This window comes from Salarias fasciatus, chromosome 15 (assembly GCF_902148845.1).
Source record: "Salarias fasciatus chromosome 15, fSalaFa1.1, whole genome shotgun sequence".
NCBI lineage: Eukaryota > Metazoa > Chordata > Actinopteri > Blenniiformes > Blenniidae > Salarias > Salarias fasciatus.
The window spans coordinates 14,967,296-14,984,501 of record NC_043759.1 but is presented as its reverse complement, the minus strand read 5'-3'; the positions used below and the strand labels follow the sequence as shown (position 1 = coordinate 14,984,501).

Sequence of the window (17,206 nt, the reverse complement as noted above, 5' to 3'; positions counted from 1 at the left end):
TGGCCTTGGATGGAATTTAAACCTGTACTTGGTTCATCCTCCTTTTATTTTAACTCTGTCTTTATCGGTTTCAGCTCTCCGTGACCCCTATCCGGGTGAAAACAGGTGCAATGGACGGAAAGATCCAATAAATCAAACTCCTACATGCACCTCATGGTTACTGTGCCTGGCGATCGAGTTGGGTGTTACACACTTGGCCTTGAATTTCTTTCACCCTTTTGTTAAGGGCATCTGATTAAGCTTAATTCCGCGGGAAGGCCTTTGGACATTAGAATGGAGTCCTTTGTCATGACTCGGATTGTATGTGCTGAAAATGATCAGACAGTATAGTCAGAAATACGAAACGAATCTCACACTCAACTCTCCGTATTTTGGTTCTACTGTGAAAATGAAAAATGAAAGTTGTTGCACTCGGACACAGTAATGAATTTAGTAACAGTGTTCTGTCTTGTGCCTTCGCGTGTGGCGGTTAAAAGCCCCATTAAACCAAGAAAATAGACCTCCCCAGTTTCTATATCGTATCGATGGTCTGCCAAATAGATCGCATAATAATATGAATAAAGATGTTTTTCTCCTGTTCTCTTCCTGTAAAGTGGTTTTAAATGTCTGATGACTCATCTTGTACTCAGAGGCATTCACTCATTCTGCATCCAATAGAAATGCTAATGCAGCCTCGTTGCCTCTCCTCACTGCAACAGCGGCCTCAAACTGGCAAAGTTGTGTAATATAGTGTGCGTACGACCCAGCTGGGTCATGAAAGTGTCCGTTAAATCTCAAACATTTTCCCCTCTACTATGAAACATTTTGACCTAAATGTACAGAAATCAAATAGCTCTTAGGTAGTTTCACAAGCCAACGTCATGGCCTTGGTGTCTTGTTCGTAGTTTTTCGTTATTCTGTGCCAAGCTTAGTTTGACGGTCCTTGACGGTATTCTTCTGTATCCTTGTGTCATTTCTCATCTCTAAAGTGTTACTCTTGTTCTTTCTCTGATCTCCTGTGTTTGTCGTCTTTTTGCAGAAACTTTCACATTGTGAGGCAGGAGTGCAAACCACACCAAACACCATTTAACAATATATATAGTTTTCAAAGTAAGTGGCAGCTTATCATGCATATCACGTTTGGAGGGGTTTTTTATTATTATTTTTTATAGTGTTTTTGCAACAAATCTAATTTTTGTTTGTGACATTAGTTTTTATCAATATAAAAATATTTTACAGAGCTGGTTTTTTTCATGATTTATGTTTTTTGTGAACTGCATTGCAGTCTTCTGGTGCACAACAAAGAGTATTCAGTGAGGCTGCAACTATTTATTTGGCTTCTAGATTTACTTAAAATTTACTGAGTCTGACAATAATTGTCTGAAAGTATCTTGGCTGTACAGCAATGTAGTCAAATTTGTATATACACATTGTAATTCAAACAGTGGTTTGATTTGTTGGCATATCTGTGTGACTCCACACATCAGTATAGACTTTATACAGATTGTATTTGTTGCAGCTTGGCAAAGAAAACAGTGAATGTGAACCTGGAGTGAAAGTTTCCCTTATTTGTTTGCTCAGGACGAAGGACGGAATGTAAGAATTGATCAGGAGTCCAGTGCGTACAACAAAGACAATAAAAAATTAAATATTGGAGCGATCTGTCCAGAGTGTGCAATGCCTTTCACTTACTGCTGGCTGGCATCAAATAAAACTATCTGCCAGCCTTTGTTGGATGTCGTGGGTGTAGCTGATGGATGGATGGATGGATGGATGGATGGATGCATTGTAGGAGGCATTATTCAGTCACTCAATATGTCTGTTTTTTGGAATTTAATGACATGTGTAGGGGTAAAAATATGTCCTGCACATTACACCATAAAATATGATTTAGAAGAAAAGGCTAGTCAGTAGGTCTTTCGTGTAAAATGCATAATATGTTGACATAATAAATACTCTCAACAGGAACACATGGAACTGCTGCCTCATTTTAAGTAAGCACTCAGTGACCTGAAAACCTCCCAATTAAATAACAAGCAGCATGTGATCACATGTGACTTGACTTTGACTTTCTTAAAAGGTTCCGACTTGACTTTAAGGATTCACTGCCTCGTATTTAATTCCTCTTGGGTCTTAAACGGCACTCCAGCAATTTATAAGCTTAATGTTGTAATACTTGAATGCTGTGGAACTCATGCCAGAGACAGAAATGATGCAGCAGTAATCAAAACATCTTTACAAGTAGCCTCTGATGGGGCACAAAAAACTGGTTTGTGCCATTCCAATAAATCAGTAAAACTTTTTTCTTGAGGCAGTGTTTCTCACCCTAATTTGTAACCCTGCCTAAAAGAAATATAAATTATATCATCAGGGCTACTTGCTGAGACTTTTAAAACTCTCCCCTCACAGCCACGGTGGAAATTATAGCTGAATGTGAGCTGAGTGCTCTCCATGATGAGTAGGCTGATTACCATGAGCAAAATTGGTCAAGAGCTCCTTTAAAAAGAAACTTTTTTTTTTTTTTTGGTGAAAAAGCACATTGCACCACTCAGTGCCTGCCAGAATAATAAGACTATGACATTAACAACTCCCACTCTTCCTCCTCCTACACTGTGGCTATAACTTTTGTGTCCAGTACGGAGGTGTGCGAGGTGCTGAAATCACACAGCAGGGAAATCTACTGGCTCATTGACTTTATTGTACCCCCCCCAACCAACCCCCAGCAATGAGTGAATGAATTGGAAGAACTCACCCTCACTTGTCCTGTTTTACTCTTCCGCTGCCTGCATTAATATAGACTTTGGATTCGGCCTCTGCAGCTCTGATGTTATCTGGCCAGAATGAATGGGCTGCGTGTTTCTGCTGGCGTAACCTCGGCGGTCTGACTGAATGGGACTCTCCACTTCTTTCTTGCAAGGGGAAAAGGTTGCTCTTTGCCTGCCTACCCCATCCTTTTCTGCTCTGCAGACAAAGGAATAATGAAGTTATTTATGTGCAACTCATTACTAAAAGGTTGAGTCTCTCCAAGATACAGACGGCCTGTTTCCTCTGGCCACTGTCCTTTGGACTGCGATACCTTCATCCAATTTCACGCTACTGTGATGCTTATTTTAAAAGAAAGGAGTTGGACTGAGGTCTTAGACTGAGAGGATGCGGCTCACATTTTAATGTGATGAACAGCAGATTGTGAGTGTGAGTTTAGTAAGGAAGGTGGGAAACATGGAGGTTGTCACAAATAAGGGTAAGAAAACAGCGGAGGGATTATCTTAACACTCTAGCACTCTTTGACTCAACAGTTTGACTGTTTAAAACACACAAGTGCATGGACTGAAGACTTGAAAATCAGTGTAAACACCTTCATATACTATTTATATATTGCGTAGTATGACAAACAGGTTCTGCTTGTTTCTCAGTTGGAAACATTTCTCAGCGGATCGCTGTAAAATAATAGCTATACTTCTAAATACCACTGACCTGCCGCATTGCGTTATTTGATTAAAAAGGATAGCTTAAGTGAGTAATTACAAGGTGTCAGAAAAATTAAATACTGCTGTTTGCCCCGTCTATTATGTGCACAATGAAACATTTTGAAAAATATGTCACATTTTCAATCAGTTTAATGTCTCTCCTTAGGATTCAATCATGTCTTCAAGGATCACTGTTACTTTACAACAACTTTGGAAGAAACATTAGGTGATTAAATACAATCATTGGCCCCATGAAGGGTTAATAATAAATCTGAGGTTTTCATAAGAGTTAAAAAACATGTGTAACATTATGTAATGCTCATCGCTTACAGGGGTTATTTCCCACCTGACTTTACTTTTTAGCAACAAGCTGTTCTGCTTGTTTCCAACTACCTCTCAAGAGCTTCCTCCCGACATGGGCTATAGCCTGTCAGTTTGAAGTTTCATTCACTCTGTCTAACTGCTGGATTATTGCAGCAAAACTGAGGTTTTCCCTCAGTAAGTAAAATAAGTCAGAAGTCACCTATTGTACATCACTTAGGCACCTATTATGTGTTACATAACTGATTTTTTTCAAAAGATGGAGAAATAAGCTGGGCTCAGCAGGCATGGAATACACATAAATGATCAATTTGCTGTTTTCTGGAGCATATAACCCCCTCCGTGTACAACATATGACTCATTATGTTTGGTACTGATGTTGTCCGGGGGTTGGCTGAGTTGTCTCATGTTGTTGACAGCTGTACATGTGAGTTTTCATGTCCTGGTAGATGAAGAAGAGAGCAGCTCGGGAGATGACTGCCGCCTCCAGAATACACAGATTAGACTCTCTGTTGCTCTTTCTCTGCCCTGTTTACTCTTCACACCTGAGCAGGCATACAAATAAACCTGCGGTGCTGCCACAGAATGCTCAACACTCAAGATGAATATTTTATTTTTCCTGCAGCTGGCTGAGGAGCTTTTGCAAGGAGTAACATCAGCAACTCTCCAGGGATGCTTCATCTGTGTGAGTGTGTGTGGATGTGCGCGCGTGCACGAGCACCCACATCAAGCTTGTACTGTACTGTTAGTTCCAGCCGTTGGCTAAAGTGGGCTCAGCAGTTGGCAGGTTTTGAAAATGATAAAAAGAAAGAAAAATTAGGGTTCAGAGCTCCAGATATCTATCGCTCCATCTGTCTGCGAGTTTTAGATAATTGGTAAAATGAGAGTTACAGTGCCAGGAAACGCTTTGCCGGAAGGTGCACACTGACATCCCTCTCTGGCTCAGTGTCACTCGGTCATTTCTGTCCACCACGTGCACAAGAGCACTTCAGCAGAGTCAGCGGTACTCGTACATGGGACATCCCAACACGGTGCAGCCATTGCGCGAAACACTGTAAAGGACATACTGTATTCCAACTGCCCTTCTCTGTAGTGGATTGTATTGCATGGAAAAGGTGGGAGGAGGGGTATCTTTAGAGAGAAAATGAAAAAAAGAGCAATGTATGCCTCTAACAGGCAATGACACAGAGAGAATAGAAATCTTTGTGTTTTTTTCTTTGTTTTTTACTTTTTGGAATGTTTGTAAAAAATGGAGGAAATCTGCTTTGTGGGAGTTTTGGAGCTGATTGATCAGCTCGCTAAAGCTTCATTCACAATTGAATTCATCATCAGCCATCATTCAAATCTCCAAGTTTTTCAATCGGAAATACAGTCCGTATATTTATTATATGATGACCCCCTTTTATGTGGAAAAAGATTCTGTAAAGCACATCATATATTCATGAAGATATTAATTTTATTTTCTCAAATAAAGATGATAAAGCTCATTGAATCATAGCATAGATACATGCACTTAAACACACAACTTTGTCATACTTCTCAGATGTTTCTTTGTCATATGCAGTTGTACATACAGTCTAAACAATTCAGCGAAAACTATTTCTTAAAACATTTGCCGTAAGAAATAAGCTGTGTACACTCAAAAAAGTCAACAATGATTTGCAAGTCAGAAATATGTTTGATTAATATGAGCATATGAGTTTCTCTTTGTTAAATACTTCATTCTAATTGATCCTACGGGAATACATCTGAATTCAAACTGATTAAACCAAGTGCTGCTGATCTAATGAGGAAGAACTACTTCAGTACCACAGCTCAGGTATTGTTGCTCAGTGCGCATGCACCACTTCAACATTCAAATCGAGCAGGAGCCAGATGATGACTTTCTCAGCCATCTCTACTGATAAAAGATGATTAAGTTTTTATTAAATGGTTAGGTTCTTTTTTTTTTACTGTTAGAATTTGATTTGATTGCATTATATAAAAAAAGTCAGGATTCTCTGTGTGCTTCCTTAATTCTGCTATGTCTCTCTCCTCTCCTGCTGTTTTTTTTTTTTCGTTGAACATTAGAAAAAAAAGGTTTTTCTTGTTGTTAGGTGTTTAGTGTCCAGGACGGACCCCGCCCTCACCTCGCTGGGATTGACTCCAGCACCCCGCAACCCTGGACAGGATAAGAAGTACAGAAGATGTATGAATGAATGAACATTTGAATGTAAATCAAATGCTTAATATACCTGTTAGAATAAAAACAATTGAAACAAGAAGATTTATAATAATTAAACCATTAAAAACTAAATTCAGTCTAGAAAATTTGTTTCATGCGAATGAGTTGATCCAGCAAGGCCGGAGTTTGTTGTGTTGACATGTTTGAGCATCGAAAGGTGAATTACATTGTATTCAATTAGATGAAGTACAATGAAGGGACAAGAAAAGGATAATATCTCATACAAAGACGTGTAAAAATGGGTTTTGGAACAGCAATTTTAAAAACACTGATTGTGTGAGCCTTATCTTCTCTGGCAAGTCGTTCCAAAGTCGAACAGCCCTGATGGCAAGAAGCTGTATGTATTATATTCTCTGCTACAGTCTCTCTTATTTTATAGAAATCAGTGACCGTTCCTGTCCTTAAAGGTTCTTTTTCTCTTTCCTCTATACTGAAATGACTGGAATGCTGGATCGTATTAACTCACACACAGAAGAGATGCAAAGACGAAAACAAAAGTCTCTCCATAAATCACACACCATCATTGACCTGAGCTGGCAGACATTAGCAGTTAAAAACTAAGATCATGCTGAGAGAAGGTGCTGCTGAAGAAATCTGGACTTGATGAATCACAGTCCTGCTTTTTGTGCGTCCCCCATTCTTTAAAGGAAAACCTGGAAACACACAGGACAATTTCGTGAAGACTAAAGACTATCGAAGTGATATGATCACAAGAGATGGAAGAGCTACTAAATGGGTCTGTCGCTGAGGTCAGCTTTGAACATCAAAGACGAAACTGTTGTATTTCACACATTCTCTTATTCCCATGCCGGCGTGAAGACGTACTCTAATGGGACTTGGGTAATTTTTGGTTTCTCAGATCTTTCGAAACCCACAGCATGCTACTATTACCAACAGCGTGAGTTGATAAACTGTTTAATGCCATAAACCTGAAGAAAATACATTCACATGCAGTGATCTGTGACAGTGAAGTGGATTTGTGCTCACAAACACATTATATAAAGTGTGCTTCTGTGTATTGTTCTAACAGTGTGGATCTTAATCACTGAATTAAACTAGTCAATAAACTGCATGAATCACTCCTGCAGTAACAGCTGAGAGCTGGAATGAGCAACACAGAAGCAAACGACTATTGTTGTGCAACAAAATAATGCGGTTCATTGTGAACACACTCGACACAAAGTCATTAGTGATCTGCAGAGCAAAGACACGACACATGTTTGGCATTTATATCAAACAGCCCATTTACATTACTCTGACTGCTCCTTTTGACATCTGCCCACATGAAAACACTCCCACAAAGCCCGTCTCTGACTGTCTCCCCTGCAGCTAAAGCCACAGTTCTCGCTCGTCGTTATCTCCGCCGCAGATCAGCCGCCGTGCACCGGGACCTGCGAAAAAGGCAAAGGAGGCCGTGTGTGTATGTTTGACCGAGGCCGGGAGTGTAAAGCGCTGGCTAAATCTCTGTAAGCAGGCCCTGGCACTGCTCCCCCATTGCCTGCCTGCTGTGTGGGCAGGGGCCTTGAGGGGACTAATCCCTTGGCATGGGCACGAGTCACACATGGTGTGTACGTTTCTCCGTGCGTGCACGCATGTGCTTGTGTGCGTACGCAAGAGGGCCCAAGCTGAGGGATAAAAGCCAGACCTGGCAACGGCCACAAAGACAAAAACTGACAACCCACAAGGCCTTCCTCATTTAAGTAGCAGCCTTCATACAAAAGCCTCGGAGGCTTCTTAAGGATGGGTTAATGCTTTTGGAGGACTGCCGCACGCTGTACCGACAGCACTGATCTTACATAACTTTCAGTCTGCTGGAGATTGCATCGGACTATGGGACCTTTGACCCTTACATGATGCTCGTTTTTTTTTTTTTTTTTTTTGCTTAAGTGGGCAGCAGAGGCGATGTTAAAAAGATGACGTGCTGTTTCAGCCTCATCAACCTGGGTGTAAATGTGGCTCTAAGGGTACAGCAGCCTCGCTGTGTGTTTACTTGGCAGCTGAGATGACCCGCAGCGGGCCCGGAGGCAGGAAGAGCAGTCTGTGGCCTCGCAAGTCCTCCAGCGTGCCTCCGCTGTTTATAATTGCAGAGCAAGGTTGCGCTCAAGTGTCAAAGCATGAGCTTCACGTTATGGGAACGGCACTTATTTGCAATATTCCTCTGAGGAGGTTGATACTCCCTCTTTTGGTCAAATTATCTAAGTTTTTTTTTTCCATTACAGATACATGTTTTTAAGACCTCTTCTTCATTTAGATTGATTAGTCATGACCAAGTATTTCACACATCTCATAAGGAAAATATATATATATGCAGGTGTGCAATGTAGATTATTAGCTGTTTTAACAAAGGCAGCTGCACTCTCTGGATGAGAACCATGACTTCCACAGAATCAAGCAGATCTGGTCATGTGCCCTCACACACAAGTTGCATAACCTTGATACATTTTAATCTAATTCTTACTCCTAAAAGTTAAGTTTCTTGCACAAAACCACCACCAACAGAACTTTCAGACTTGACGAAATCAAACAGCAACAATAGCGACTGGTGGGATTAGAACGGCTAAGCTGATTTTTAAGATGATTTGTTCATAAAATCTCCTGCAGAAAAGCAAAAGGGCATATTGCGGAACGTGAGGAAGTGTTTTTATTATAAATGAAATATCAGACATTTATAATTTTATGAAACTGCAGCTTGGAAGCTATTGTATACATCATATTATCAAACACTTGAGAGAACCTGAAGCAATCCCCATGCACCAAGGAAGAGGGTCAAAGGTCAATATTGAATGCTTGTTCTCTTTAGTCCCTCTGGGAGACCTGAACTGAGAACAGGTAAGACTCTCCACTGGGACTCACTGCATGGACCTGTTCAGAATTCATAAAAACATCACAACATTTTCAAATTGAAGTTTCAAAAGGTGGGATCTAAAAATCTAGAAAATAAGAAAAAAAAAAAAGGAAAATCCTATAAGAAAGGTGGCAACATTCCTCTCCGGAGAGCACAGGAGCAGATTGTTCCACTTTCCAGGTGTTAAAAAAGCAAATTTCATTGTACAGACTGTACAGAATTGGAAGCAATCATTTATTCCAACAGCAGTCTGTATTGTACAGGCGGAAGGCTGCTATTCTTACCACTCATGTTGTAAAGTTAAATCCATTTATGACAGTTCTCATGAAACAAGCTTTGTATCTCACCGTTCCTTCTCCTGAAACAGATCATCGGATGGACATGATACCCTGGGGAATAATGTGGTGCATTATCCCAGCCACAACATTAAATTACATATTGATCCTTCCATGCAACGTACACTTCAGAGTCCAGGGAACAACTGTCTTCAATTATTTCCCATAACACAAAATGACAGCTCCAGGTGAGATGGATAACACCAAATAGGTGTTGGGTCACACCTGACCTTCACCAACACTTGCTACGAAGCCTTGCAGGACTCTGCAAGTCTTCAGTTTGCCTGTGTGGGCGACACGGCTGCAGAGCTGCTAAATATCACACACTAATTAGAAGTGAAGCCGTGGACACATCCAGTAGAACTCAGTGTCCATCCATCCAGCTTTTATTCATCCAACTGAGAATTGGAGTGTACTCTGTGATTATTAATGGGAGGGTCATTGATTAGCTTCAAATTCATGTCTTGAAAAGAAGATGCAAGCTCTGCACAGAAAGGCCCAAGACCTGCTTCATGTGAAACAGCAATCTCTTCATTATTATCCTGACACAAGAAAGCATTTTAAATACAACTAACATTAAGTTTGCTTTAGCCATTGACTACAGGACATATTTTATCCACAATTAATTTACTCCCTTTTTTATCCTTCTATGCACAGGTCCAATTGTTCTACGTTGCATGAATCAATGTTATCAAAAGCAAAACTCATTTACAATTATAATGCTGCGCAGAACAGAAAAAAAAAATAAACCTTTAGGCAATCAGAAATTGTTTCATGGTTATAGAATTGGAAAATGCATGCACTGATGCCCGTAAGCTGCAATGAATCTTTAACCTCAATTATGCAAAACGACGTCAAAATGAGGATAGCAGGTGACTGGCAGGCCACTGAGCAAACGGACCGCGCTCAGAAAGACGGTTTCATAACAACAGCAACGTGGTGGCATCATCGGTTCTCTTTTCTTTGGAGAAGCATGATCGGGCTTGTTGGGTCACGGGAGACTGGACGCGCGAATAAAGTCAGAGATCTCACGACTCCCGCGTGCGGATCGATGCGCAGCAGCTGGAAAGTTAAAAGGAGTGCGGATCCTCTGGAGGGGGACGAGGAGGAGGAGGAGGAGGGCAGCTGGACGAGCAGCGGGCGGATGGTCCTCTCTCATCACCGCCTCGGCTTTTCCACACCGGGGAGGGACTCACGTGAATGGGGAGGCGCCCGACGCGAGGCACGAGCGCCATCCCAACCGAGCAATTAACCTTGATGAACACAGATTGGTTTCACTTATCCGGCGCAGGTGCGTGATGGGGGGCGTTTGCGGAGCGACGCAGCTGGGCGACTCCACGTTTCTGAGAGGACTCTGACGCATTTTATGCAAAACACAGAAACTACTGCCTACTACAGAGAGAGAGGGAGTGGAACAGAGAGAGAGAAAGAGAGGGAGAGAGGGAGAGGGGAATATTGCAGCTGATATTTATTCACGGGACAGGATGGTTTGAGAAATGGGAGCGTGTCCGGCACTCTCCTCGATCTGAATTCAGGAGCGTCGCGGAATCGATTCAGAGACCTATATCGGAATTTGACCGCCGTGTCATTGCCTGGTTCACCGGTCCCGGCAGCTGCAAGGCATCTTCTTAAGCACCGAGGAGGAGGAGAAGAAGAAGAAGGAAGGAAAGGAAAGGAGGAGGTGGTAAAAGTGTCCCCTTTTGCGCACTGGACGGCTTGAAATGAGGACCACATCCCGGCTGTGTTCCGCGTGAAGAGACACAAACGGGGCGGCAGTTTTCTCTTCTCGGCTCTCAAGGACGCAAAAAAAAAAAAAAAAAAAAAAGTGGCCCGCCGGCCGAGCTGTGGAGCATGGAGCGGGACGACATCGTGAGCCCGTCCAAAAAGACAGTCATGTCTAAGATATTTAAAGTTCGCAAGAGGAGGGAGATGCTGCTCGTGCAGGTGTGCTTCATCTGCAGTGTCCTCTTCGTGGCGTGGGGCATGTCGGCGGTGCTGACCAAAACAGGTGAGTGTGAAGGAGGGGAGAGAGGAGATCCGCCGGGGGGACGGAGCAGCACAGCCACTCAGAAATCTGCAGTGGAATCACGCACCCCCGCATGCACGGCGATTATTGTAATCATTAAAAATCCATGCATCGATCAGAATCGCTCGGCGAACACGCTCCAGTGTCAAGGGCATCGTATTTAATCAGTGCGTTTTTCCCCAAACAGGACCCGTTCCGAGCATGTATGCAGTGGCCGTAGGTGAAGTGTGCAGCATATTTTCCTTCAATCTGAATTGTGTAGTGCGTTTCTGGCCCGGTTCAGTTGTGATTAAAGAAAAAAAAAAAAGTCGGCTGCACATGGTAACGCAGTTTAATTTCTAATTCTCCACCGGAGTGTGGTTTATGTGCGTCTGCTTGACCGTGACTGCCGCAGTGTGCGCGCCGACGTAGCGGCACGTTTTTCCAAATTGATGCCCACAATTACCGCACGGTGCACGCCACATGCCCCACTTGCACAAGGCGATCAGGTGGTGGAGGAGCCTCACGAGCGCGCAGCGCGGTCTGAGCGCGCGTCAGTCTGGGGATCCTTCTGCTTTGCAGAATCTGCCTGACTGACGCCGGACGCGTCGTCAGCCATACATTGGAGTTCTGGATCGCTGTTTAATGCTGGCATCATCGCGTCTCGCCCGGTGCTACACACACACACACACACACACACACACACACACACACACACACACACACACACCAACCAGTGCAAGCACACTGAATCACGAGCATCTTCAGACTCGCAGGTTTTTGCCTGGTGATCGAGGGATGCCGATTTTTACGCAGAGGCCACCGATGATCATGTGGAGGGGAGGAGTGGAGGGAGGGTTCAGGGTTGTGTTTGTGTGTGTGTGTGTGTGTGTGTGTGTGTTTTTTTTTTGGGGGGGGGGTAAACATTGGGTTGCTCACTGGATGTTGAAAAATTCATAGACTATGTTCGAGTTTTGCGCGGAGAAAACGACTCAGATGGCTGATCACGCGTGATCCCCCCCCCCCCCCCCCCCAACGCACACATGTCAAAACTCTCACCACGAGCCAGTGCAAACACTGACACGCAGAGCATCCCACACAGCCTCACACGCTGTTATGTAATCCAGCGGCCAACCTTGACATTTTGCGAGTGAAGAATGATATGTGACACACCACTGGGATCACAGGTTAACTACACAAAACACATCCTCCGGACAGTGCTGCTTCGTACTCGGGTCAGCACAGTGCCAAAATTAATGTCTGTTAACACTGTCAACATGCTGTCTGGGCCAAAGATGCTTTTTTTTTTTTTTTTCTTCACATGACAAGAGAGCTCCAGTGTTTGCCTCAAAGTGCTCGGAGCCAAACCTACGCCTCAACCTTCAACCCCAGACCCAGTTGTGGAATCTGTCCATCTGTAACCACTTAGGCTCCAGGCTGTAAATTCACCACAACTACTGCTTGACGGTAGATCTCTAACAGACGTATTGGGAGTTTTATTAATTACATTAAAAACAACAAGAGGCTTAAAAGATTATTCTGGAATGATATCATACAGGCCAGTATAAATCTCTTATCTCCAAAGGCAAGCTGTGGAAGCCAGAGTACCCCCCCACCCCACCCCTCCCCATGGTCACTAATAGCTTGCCTTTTTTTTTTTTTTTCATTTAATCAAGTTTGCCTGACCCACTCGGTTATTGTCATGTGAAGGCATTTGACAGAAGGCTTTCTCATGAATTTCCGCTGGTTTGACCAGCAGCTGCGGTGACGGTGGGATTTCAAGGTGACATGCATGAAAGGGAAAACCAGAAATCCCCTTTGAACCATGACACCCAAAGCTGGCTATAATCAAATGTAATTGAATAGCTGTAGCCTTCTCATTTTTCAACCATCACAACAGGGTCAAGCATTTGTCATGTCAAAGTGAGGAAAAAAACCCCCAAACTGTGGCCTGTGCTTGCCACTCATTTGATTGATAGTAGTGTGTGTGGGGGGGGGGGGGGCAATGATGTGCGGAATGGTCCAGATGGATGGGATTTGATGTACTACTGCTGGGTTACGTCTCCATGAAGAGGGGTGGGGCGCGACATGCTGTCGTGCATGCTGATGAGGCTGTGCGTATGTGACGGAGCTCGGCACGGGAGACGGGAACAGGTGTTTTTTCGAAGCGGGGCAGGGCCGAGCTCTGACAGGTAGCTGCAGCAGGCCGGCTGTGAAGATGGAGAGTGGCTGCGGGGATGCGTGAGGGGACCGAATGAGCTGCACGAGAAGTGTTTGACAAAAGGGAGGTGAATACTCGGCGTGCTCACAGTGTGGAGAGACTGATGGATGGTTGTCCTTGGTCCATCTCCCTCCTGAACAGAGCTGGAGGATGACATTACCACTGTGCTGTTATTGCATGCCCACTCTGCTGCTCACTGTTGTCAGTGAGACGCCTTTTTTCAACCCAGTTTTTCTTTTTGTTTTGTTGAAAAAAACAAAAAAATAAATAAAATTGGACAGCCAGGGTTGGTACATGTGCTTGATTCTCTTTAGATTGCAGTTAGCGGTCCATATTTGCACTAAGCTCCCCCCTCATGTATTCACCCACAAGACTGTCATCTGTCAACCGAACAACCACTGTTTCCTCACTCTGATTCTGGGGACACTTGCATGCTTTCCTCCTCCAACACACCCTATTCAAACGAGCGGAGTGTTATCATGGTTTAGCAGAGCTTGCTGGTCAATCATTTGAATCATTTGCGTTTGGGCTGGAAGACGCTGAGACATGCAGAGCAGGGGAGACCTCGCCAAGAGCACTGGTGTTCGTGTTTTGCCTTGGTGCCGCGCACGTTTTATGTTGAAGAGGGATGTAGGAATTCTCACTAATGTAAAAGATGCAGACTCCCAGAATTCAGCATTTTGTTGACCCATCCATCCATGCTGATGACGACTCAGTCAGCAGAGCAGTAAATAAAAAAAAAAAAATATTGAATTATAATACCAATTCAAATAAAGTTGTCAAGAAAATACAAAGGTCAGTATTCACGTGATAAACAAAACTTAGCCTCTTGATAGGAAAAATGTACATATTTGCAATGGATAGCTTCTGCAGAATCTGATTATGTTGAGCAGGTGGTGATTAATGTTTTTATTACAGCAGGTATGAACGACCTTCAACAACCTTGTGCTTTAGTTCATCTTCCTTCTGTTCATAACTACTATAACCAGAAGAGGTTGTGAACCTGTCTGGCCCCTCTAGAATTTTATCTTCAGTATGAGTTTAATCATGGCTATCATCTTGAAATTAAACATCTTAATTTGAAGTTTGTTTCTACTTAATGATCTGATGAGGGTTTCTGAACAGTGCAGTAACTGTAGTTTGACGTTTGCACAAAAAACTTCTGCAATGTCTATAATCATAATCAAACTATAATTTGAGAGCTGTAAAAAATGGTTTTCTGTGCTTCAGTTAAAATTATTCGTTCCCTCAAGAAATTCATTTTTTGGTCTAATAGAGGAATAAATTGTAGCTTTACTGTCGGGCTCAGACTAATAACTACATTTTAAAATTTAAATGTAAAAGTTAACAGTAAATGTGGTATAGCTCTCTCCCATTTTCCAAAATGACCAGATGTGGTTGAAATTTTAGTGTTTCTTCCAATCGGCGCAGCTCAGAGTTCACCTTGTGAAGCTGAGAAAGAGGATGGAGAAGTGTGAAAAGCTCATTTTTGGAAATTAAACGTGTTGCATGAATAAAATGGTTGATAACTGATCTCACCTCAAGACGGTCATCAAAGATGAATCAAATTAATATTGGCTTTATTTTTCTGTCCGCAAGAAAGAGGGGAAAAAAAAAGAACTGTGAAATTGAATTTCCTCAAGCAGGGGAAGTGTGTGTCTTCAAAACCTTCACAAGAATTTCTGGACATGACGGATGAGATGATTAATCAAAACAAGTCATCTGGGAAAAGAGTGAGGACGGTTGAGCCGGCAGCGTTGTGCCCACGACAGACTGCGGCTCTCATTTTACCCCGCGGTCTGCGGAGAAGTTCGGACAGCATCATGCCTTCATTGTTTTTCTTCTCGGATGCTTGGCAGCGGGAGCGCAGTATGCTCATGGGCACATGCAGTCATCCTGCTGTCTGAAGCCTTCCAGGAAATGTTCGACTCACCCCAAAAGAGAGAGAGAGGAAAAAAAAGAAAAATCATAGCTGTGGTCAAGTGCTTTCACTCATGACAGGTGGTAGATGGACTGTCATTTAGTATTGCATGGATATGAAAGGTCAGTCCAGGTTAATTGAACAACCTCTTTATTGTTGGTCGTGGGAAGAGTAATCGGAAGTCATCTTTCCCCAAAACATCCACGTGTCTCATGTTGACAAAGTGCACGTCTTGTCTTTTTTTCCTTGACATGAAATGGGGCGGCGCTCGGTGGTGAGAACACAAGCTGAAGGTGAAACAAGAGGCAGTGGAGGAATGAAACGGAGCTGGTGTGTGAGGAGGAACAGGTTGGAGTGATGACTGGAGGCTTTGGTCTTATGGAGTGAAGAACTGTGGGAAGCAGCTGCAGTCTCCTTGCGTGCAATCTGTTTATCCAGTGCCTGCTGATCTTCAGGCTGTCTACAGTGAAGGCCCGTTTTTCGTGGAAATGTTCCCGTGACCCCGTACTGAAAACCCAACTTGTGCCAGGTAGCAGGCTTTGGGAAAACACGAGGTTGATGCCATCGGAGTAGAAAATGAACGATGCATAAAAAGAACATAATTCAACATGAAAAATTACTCCAGTTGATTGCAAAGTTTATCAGACTAGCCCTTTTTTTATTATTTCCAGCCAACAGCTGACTGACACTGAATTGCATTCATCTGCCGGAGCGGTTTCCCGTAGCTCCAGAGAACATTTCGGCTTCTGTTTTCATTTTCCAGCTCACAACTTTTAATGTCTCAATGCCATCGCGTGTGTCATTCTTCTCTCCGAGGCAGATGTTTGGAGCAGAAACGGCTTTAATAAACAGACTGCATGCAACCTGTCGTGCACTTAAAGCTAAAGCAGCAACTAAATCAGTCAGTTCTGGAGTGTCGTCGTCCCCTTGGTGGAGACTTACTCTGGAGGTGAATGCGTTAATAAAAGAGCCTGAAATGCAACACTTAACTCATGCAAATGTTTGTTTGCTGGCTTCGGCTGCAGAGTGACTGAACATTTAAAGTTAACACTTGTGGTTATTTAGCTTATTCCACTAGCTTGACCAAAGTAATCATTTTTCAAGCATTATCAGGATGTGTCAGACAGCTTCTATATGCACTTTCTCTTTGGCTTTGATGTCGCTTCACTGTGAATAATCGGTTTTAAACCATCAACTGGTTACTTATTCAGGAAAGAGCGCCATGCACTCCAGTTCATACAATTCCTACTTTTGTTCAGTGACTATTATATTACTCTAGTCACTCTCAAAGACTCTTTTATAACAGTGATTTGATGAATTTTCTTTGACTTTTCAGAAGGAAAAAAAAAAACGAAAGGCCAAATTGTGGTTTAAATGTTTTCAAGCCTGTGATTTGAAAGTTTATTTTAAATGTCTGTGACAAAAATGTGACTTTTGAGCTAAATGTGGACTTGAAAATCACCTTCACAGTCAAGCAGACCGGGGATGACAAATAATTTAAAGCATTTTAGAAGCTTTGAGCTTTTTTTTGTCACAAGAATTTGACATACTGTAATGTTTCTGTGAACTGGGAAGCCATGGAGGATCTGCAAGCTTTGACAATGATGAACCTAATTACTAAGAAATGTTCCTTATTCCACTATAATCCAGTATAGTGGAAAGAATAAAAAAAAAAAAAACTATATTCAACTGAAATAAAAAACATAATGTTACAGGTTTACTTGGGAGAAAATTTCAATTTAAAGAGTTGCCCTCGGCTCAATGTTTCTCCTTTCTAAGGAATTCCTCCATTACTTCCTCGAAATCACTGGTCGAGAAAAATTAGCCTGAAATCGGAAGAGGATGTTCACATGTTGGGAGAACTTAAATGCAGACATCATGTTAATTT

At 42.7% G+C, this 17,206-nt stretch overlaps 1 protein-coding gene and 1 long non-coding RNA gene across 3 annotated transcripts in view; one reads left to right on the top strand and one right to left on the bottom strand.

Moving 5' to 3' along the window:
- Positions 1–500: 500 nt before the first annotated feature.
- LOC115401531 (uncharacterized) lies at positions 501–17,050 on the bottom strand. The gene is made up of 3 exons (XR_003932960.1): positions 17,040–17,050; positions 5,421–5,501; positions 501–511 (listed from the first exon to the last, which is right to left on the bottom strand). It is a non-coding gene; the product is annotated as an uncharacterized LOC115401531 (long non-coding RNA).
- Positions 10,366–17,206, top strand: part of slc24a4b (solute carrier family 24 member 4b) — a 40,041-nt gene continuing 33,200 nt past the window's right edge. For both annotated transcript variants that reach the window (XM_030109779.1, XM_030109778.1), the window contains exon 1: positions 10,366–11,179. In XM_030109779.1, the coding sequence (XP_029965639.1) occupies positions 11,023–11,179 (157 nt within the window). In that variant the 5' untranslated portion in view covers positions 10,366–11,022. The remainder of the gene's footprint in view (positions 11,180–17,206) is intronic.